At 54.6% G+C, this 7,500-nt stretch overlaps 1 protein-coding gene across 1 annotated transcript in view; it reads left to right on the top strand.

Annotated features, from left to right (window-relative positions):
- Dscam4 (Down syndrome cell adhesion molecule 4) overlaps window positions 1-7,500 on the top strand; it is a 415,036-nt gene that overhangs the window by 99,612 nt on the left and 307,924 nt on the right. Inside the window, exons 2-3 of the mRNA XM_071667322.1 lie at window positions 6,779-6,899; window positions 7,136-7,314. Coding sequence (XP_071523423.1) covers window positions 6,779-6,899; window positions 7,136-7,314 — 300 coding nt within the window. The remainder of the gene's footprint in view (window positions 1-6,778; window positions 6,900-7,135; window positions 7,315-7,500) is intronic.

The following is a 7,500-nucleotide window of genomic DNA, read 5'->3' as shown; positions in this document are numbered from 1 at the left end:
ATTAGGGTACCTGGCAACGCCGCATACATTTCCTTTAACTTGTAATTTCTTTATCAAAAATTGGCGCCAAACTTCATAATTAGTTCATTCATTTTTTTTTCATTTTCTCATGCGGAAATATGGACATGAAATTGGGAAGTCGGGATTTTTTCCCATAATTTATTATTTATTGATTTGTAAGAGAACTTGATGGAATTCAAATTAACTTTTAGATAATTTTTGAATTCATTTTTTTATTTTATAGATTGAAATCCTATTTTTAAATTGAAATGTTGTTATACATATTTGTAGTTGTATTATGTCTAATTTGTGAGAATGGGTTGAGAACAAAATGGATTTCTCCATCACTATACCATCACCATATGCCTGGCTCCCTATACCATCACCCTATGCCTGGCTTACTTTACCACCACCATATGCATCGCTCACCATACCATTACCATATGCCTGGTTCACCATATCGTCATCATTTGCCTTGCTCACTATACCATTACCAAATGCCTGGTTCATTATATCATCATCACATGCCAGGCTTACCATACCATTACCATATGCCTGCCTTACCCTTCCATCACCATATGCCTGGCTCACCATTCCATTACCATATGCCTGCCTTACCCTTCCATCACCATATGCCTGGCTCACCATTCCATTACCATATGCCTGCCTCACCCTTCCATCACCATATGCCTGGCTCACCATACCATCATATGCTTAGCTCTATACATCACCGTATGTCTGGCTCACCATAACATCACCATATACCTGGCTCACCATACCATCACCATATGGCTGGCTCACTATACCATTACCATATGCCTGTCACCATACTATCACCATATGCCTGGCTCACCATAACATCACCATATGCCTGCGTCACTCTACCATCACTATATGCCTGCCTTACTATACCATCATCATATGCTTGGCTCACCATACCATCACTATAGTCCTGGCTCACCATACCATTACCGTATGTCTAGCTCACCATACCATCACCATATGCCTGGCGCACTTTACCATCACCATATGCCTGGCTTACCATAGTATCACCACATGCCTTTCTCACTATACCATCACCATATGCCCACCTCACTATATCATCACCATATGCTTGGCTCATCATACCATCACCGTATGCCTGGCTCACAATATATCACCATGTTTCTGGCTTACTATACTATCATATGCTTGGCTCACTATGCCATCACTATATGCTTGGCTCCCCATACCATCACCATATACCTGCGTCACTGTATCATTACCATAATCCTGGCTCACTATACTATAACCATATACCTGGCTCACCATACCATCACCGTACTCCTGGCTCACTATACCATCACCATATGCCTAGCTCACCATAGCATGGCCATATGGGCGACTCACTATACCATCACCATATGTCCGGCTTACCATTAGTATCACCATATACTTTGCTCACTATACCTACACGATATGGTTGGCTCACTATACCATCACCATATGCTTGGCTCACTATAACATCAATATATGAATGGCTTACAATACATCACCATATGGCTGGCTCACTATACCATCACCATATGCCTGTCACCATACCATCAACATATGTCTGGCTCATCATACCATCACCATATACTTGGATCACTATATCATTACCATATGCATGGCTCACTATACCATCGCCATATACCTGGATCACCATAAAATCAACATTTACTTGACACACTATTCCCTGATCATATGCCTGATTCACTATACCATCACCATATGCCTGAGTTACCATACCATTATCATATCCCTGGCACACCATACCATCACCATATGCCTGCTTCACTGTACCATCACCATGTGTTATGCTCACCATACCATCATTTTTTTGTTGGGTCACTATCCCATCACCATATTTGTGGTTCACTATACCATCATTTTATGTTTTGGTCACCATACCATCACCATATGACTGGCTCACCATACCATTACCATATGCCTGGTTAACTATACTGTCACCATATGCCTTGCTCACCATACCATTACTATATACATGGCTCACTATACCATCACCATATGCTTTGCTCGCTATACCATCAACATATGCCTGGCTTACCATAGTATCACCATATTCCTGGCTCACTATACCATCACCATATCCCTGGCTCAAGCAGGGGCTAGTACTGAGCCATACTGCAGGTTGGGGCCAGTACTTACCCATACAGCAGGTGAGGACCAGTACTGACCCATACAACAAGTGGGGGCCAGTACTGACCCCTACAGCAGGCAGGGACCAGTACAGATCCATACAGCAGGTGGGGGCCAGTACTGACCCATACAGCAGGCAGGGACCAGTACAGATCCATACAGCAGGTGGGGGCCAGTACTTACCCATACAGCAGGCAGGGACCAGTACAGACCCATACAGCAGGTGGGGACCAGCAGGGGCTAGTACTGCTGGCCCCTGCTGGCAGGGGCTAGTACTGACCCATACAACAAGTGGGGGCCAGTATTGAGCCCTACAGCAGGCAGGGACCAGTACTGACCCATACAGCAGGCGGGGGCCAGTACTGACCCATACAGCAGGCTGGGACCAGTACTGACCCATACAACACTCGGGGACCAGTACTGACCCATACAGCAGGCGGGGACCAGTACTGACCCATACAGCTGGTGGGGGCCAGTACTGACCCATACAGCACTCGGGGACCAGTACTGACCCATACAGCAGGCGGGGACAGTACTGACCCATACAGCTGGTGGGGGCCAGTACTGACCCATACAGCACTCGGGGACCAGTACTGACCCATACAGCAGGCGGGGACCAGTACTGACCCATACAGCTGGTGGGGGCCAGTACTGACCCATACAGCACTCGGGGACCAGTACTGACCCATACAGCAGGCGGGGACCAGTGCTGACCCATACAGCAGGCACGGGCCAGTACTGACCCATACAACACTCGGGGACCAGTACTGACCCATAGAGCACTCGGGGACCAGTACTGACCCATACAGCAGGCGGGGACCAGTACTGACCCATACAGCACTCGGGGACCAGTACTGACCCATACAGCAGGTGGGGGCCAGTACTGACCCATAGAGCAGGTGGGGGCCAGTACTGACCCATACAGCAGGTGGGGGCCAGTACTTACCCATACAGCATGTGGGGGCCAGTACTGTCCCATACAGCAGGTTGGGGCCTGTACTGGCCCATACAGCAGGTGGGGGCCAGTATTGACCCATACAGCAGGTGGGGACCAGTACTGACCCATACAGCAGGCGGGGGCCAGTACTGACCCATACGGCAGGCGGGGGCAAGTAATGACCTATACAGCAGGTGGGGACTAGTATTGACCCATACAGCAGGTGGGGGCCAGTACTTACCCATACAGCATGTGGGGGCCAGTACTGTCCCATACAGCAGGTTGGGGCCAGTACTGTCCCATACAGCAGGTTGGGGCCTGTACTGGCCCATACAGCAGGTGGGGGCCAGTACTGACCCATACAGCAGGTGGGGACCAGTACTGACCCATACAGCAGGTGGGGGCCAGTACTGACCCATACAGCAGGTGGGGGCCAGTACTTACCCATACAGCATGTGGGGGCCAGTACTGTCCCATACAGCAGGTTGGGGCCTGTACTGGCCCATACAGCAGGTGGGGGCCAGTATTGACCCATACAGCAGGTGGGGACCAGTACTGACCCATACAGCAGGCGGGGACCAGTACTGACCCATACAGCAGGCGAGGGCCAGTACTGACCCATACAGCAGGTGGGGGCCAGTACTGACCCATACAGCAGGTGGGGACCAGTACTGACCCATACAGCAGGCGGGGACCAGTACTGACCCATACAGCAGGCGAGGGCCAGTACTGACCCATACAGCAGGTGGGGGCCAGTACTGACCCATACAGCAGGTGGGGACCAGTACTGAGCCATACAGCAGGTGGGGGCCAGTACTGACCCATACAGCAGGTGGGGACCAGTACTGACCCATACAGCAGGTGGGGGCCAGTACTGACCCATACAGCAGGTGGGGACCAGTACTGAGCCATACAGCAGGCGAGGGCCAGTACTGACCCATACAGCAGGTGGGGGCCAGTACTGACCCATACAGCAGGTGGGGACCAGTACTGACCCATACAGCAGGCGGGGACCAGTACTGACCCATACAGCAGGCGAGGGCCAGTACTGACCCATACAGCAGGTGGGGGCCAGTACTGACCCATACAGCAGGTGGGGACCAGTACTGAGCCATACAGCAGGTGGGGGCCAGTACTGACCCATACAGCAGGTGGGGACCAGTACTGACCCATACAGCAGGTGGGGGCCAGTACTGAGCCATACAGCAGGCGAGGGCCAGTAATGACCCACCTGACGTTTCCTCCTGTTTGGCAGGAACCAGAAATGTTTAGGGAAGTTATTGATTATGGAGTCTGCCTCACCCAGCTGCTGTCTGCCTCACCCAGCTGCTGTCTGCCTCACCCAGCTGCTGTCTGCCTCACCCAGCTGCAGCCTGCCTCACCCTCAGCTGCAGTCTGCCTCACCCACAGCTGCTGTCTGACTCACTCAGCTACAGTCTGCTTCACCCACAGCTGCAATCTGCCTCACCCACAGCTGCTGTCTGCCTCACCCAGCTGCTGTCTGCCTCACCCAGCTGCAGCCTGCCTCACCCACAGCTGCAGTCTGCCTCACCCACAGCTGCTGTCTGCCTCACCCAGCTGCAGTCTGCCTCACCCACAGCTGCAGTCTGCCTCACCCACAGCTGCAGTCTGCCTCACCCAGCTGCAGTCTGCCTCACCCAGCTGTTGTCTGCCTCACCCACAGCTGCAGTCTGCCTCACCCAGCTGCAGCCTGCCTCACCCACAGCTGCAGTCTGCCTCACCCACAGCTGCTGTCTGCCTCACCCACAGCTGCAGTCTGCCTCACCCAGCTGCAGTCTGCCTCACCCAGCTGCAGTCTGCCTCACCCACTGCTGCTGTCTGCCTCACCCACAGCTACAGTCTGCCTCACCCACAGCTGCAGTCTGCCTCACCCACAGTGCAGTCTCTCTCACCCAGCTGCAGTCTGCCTCACGCACAGCTGCAGTCTGCCTCACCCACAGCTGCAGTCTGCCTCACACAGCTGCAGTCTGCCTAACCCAGCTGTTGTCTGCCTCACCCACAGCCGCAGTCTGCCTCACCCAGCTGCAGTCTGCCTCACCCACAGCTGCAGTCTGCCTCACCCAGCTGCAGTCTGCCTCACCCACAGCTGCAGTCTGCCTCACCCAGCTGCAGTCTGCCTCACCCACAGCTGCAGTCTGCCTCACCCACAGCTGAAGTCTGCCTCACCCACAGCTGCAGTCTGTTTCACCCAGCTGCAGTCTGCCTCACCCACAGCTGCAGTTTGCCTCACCCACAGCTGCAGTCTGCCTCACCCAGCTGCAGTCTGCCTCACCCAGCTGTTGTCTGCCTCACCCACTGCTGCAGTCTGCCTCACCCAGCTGCAGTCTGCCTCACCCACAGCTGCTGTCTGCCTCACCCACAGCTGCAGTCTGCCTCACCCAGCTGCAGTCTGCCCCACCCAGCTGCAGTCTGCCTCACCCACTGCTGCTGTCTGCCTCACCCACAGCTGCAGTCTGCCTCACCCACAGCTGCAGTCTGCCTCACCCACAGCTGCAGTCTGCCTCACCCAGCTGCAGTCTGCCTCACCCAGCTGTTGTCTGCCTCACCCACAGCTGCAGTCTGCCTCACCCAGCTGCAGTCTGCCTCACCCACAGCTGCAGTCTGCCTCACCCAGCTGCAGTCTGCCTCACCCACAGCTGCAGTCTGCCTCACCCGCAGCTGCAGTCTGCCTCACCCACTGCTGCAGTCTGCCTCACCCGCAACTGCAGTCTGCCTCACCCACAGCTGCAATCTGCCTCACCCACAGCTGCAGACTGACTCACCCACAGCTTCAGTCTGCCTCACCCACAGCTGCAGTCTGTCTAACCCAGCTGCAGTCTGCCTCACCCAGCTGCTGTCTGCCTCACCCACAGCTACAGTCTGCCTCACCCACAGCTGCAGTCTGCCTCACCCAGCTGCAATCTGCCTCACCCACAGCTGCAGTCTGCCTCACCCACAGCTGCAGTCTGCCTCACCCACAGCTGAAGTCTGCCTCACCCACAGCTGAAGTCTACCTCACCCACAGCTGCAGTCTGTCTCACCCAGCTGCAGTCTGCCTCACCCACAGCTGCAGTTTGCCTCACCCACAGCTGCAGTCTTTCTCACCCAGCTGCAGTCTGCCTCACCCAGCTGTTGTCTGCCTCACCCACAGCTGCAGTCTGCCTCACCCAGCTGCTGTCTGCCTCACCCACAGCTGCAGTCTGCCTCACCCAGCTGCAGTCTGCCTCACCCACAGCTGCAGTCTGCCTCACCTAGCTGCAGTCTGCCTCACCCACAGCTGCAGTCTGCCTCACCCACAGCTGCAGTCTGCCTCACCCACAGCTGCAGTCTGCCTCAGCCACAGCTGCAGTCTCACCCAGCTGCAGTCTGCCTCACTCAGCTGCTGTCTGCCTCACCCACAGCTGCAGTCTGCCTCACCCACAGCTGCAGTCTGCCTCACCCACTGCTGCAGTCTGCCTCACCCACAGCTGCAGTCTGCCTCACCCACAGCTGCTGTCTGCCTCACCCACAGCTGCAGTCTGCCTCACCCACAGCTGCAGTCTGCCTCACCCACAGCTGCACACTACTGGTGGATCCTCCTCCTATGTGAAGCCTCTCTTCATTAAGGAACCTTCACATGACCCCTTTTGCCCCAGATGGTAACACAGGTCCTCCCCACAGAGCCCCACGGGAACGTGGCGCCCCGCCTCAGTGTGGACAAGCGGCTGACGGTCACAGTGAGGGCGGGTGAGTGGGCGGTGCTGCCCTGTGCCGCCCAGAGCCACCCTACACCTACTTACAGGTCAGTACTACGTCACCGTACATACTATACCACATAATACAGTTTAACTACTACAAATAGCACTTATTTTTCACTACTACGGCCACTTATACTTGCACAGCGTTCCTTCATAGATCGCTACTTGGACCACTTATATTGGTAGTAGGTGCCGGTATGGGCGGCTACTACAGTCAGGTCTCGCCCGCGCACCATCTGTTCACTAGGTGGTAATAACATGGTGGGTCATATGTCCACAGGTGGGTCATGCAGGGTGAGGGCGTGATGGCGGGCGTTGTGGGCGGCTCCTCCCGCTACAGCCAGGTGGGCGGCCTCCTAGTCATCACGGGCGTGGGCGTGGCCGACCAGGGGCGTTACAGGTGCTTCGTAAACAACAGCGTCGGACACGAGACCGTCGAGGCCACACTTAGGGTCACAGGTGAGAGAGAGAGAGAGAGAGAGAGAGAGAGAGAGAGAGAGAGAGAGAGAGAGAGAGAGAGAGAGAGAGAGAGAGAGAGAGAGAGAGAGAGAGAATGTTAACCTGTATAAACGTATGTATGTATGTATGTATGCATATATACGTATGTTTGTGTATATATGTATGAATATGTGTATATACGTATGT

This window comes from Panulirus ornatus, chromosome 12 (assembly GCF_036320965.1).
Source record: "Panulirus ornatus isolate Po-2019 chromosome 12, ASM3632096v1, whole genome shotgun sequence".
Classification (NCBI taxonomy): Eukaryota; Metazoa; Arthropoda; class Malacostraca; order Decapoda; family Palinuridae; genus Panulirus; species Panulirus ornatus.
Note: the sequence above shows the minus strand (reverse complement) of the source record. Positions and strands in the feature narration are given on the sequence as shown.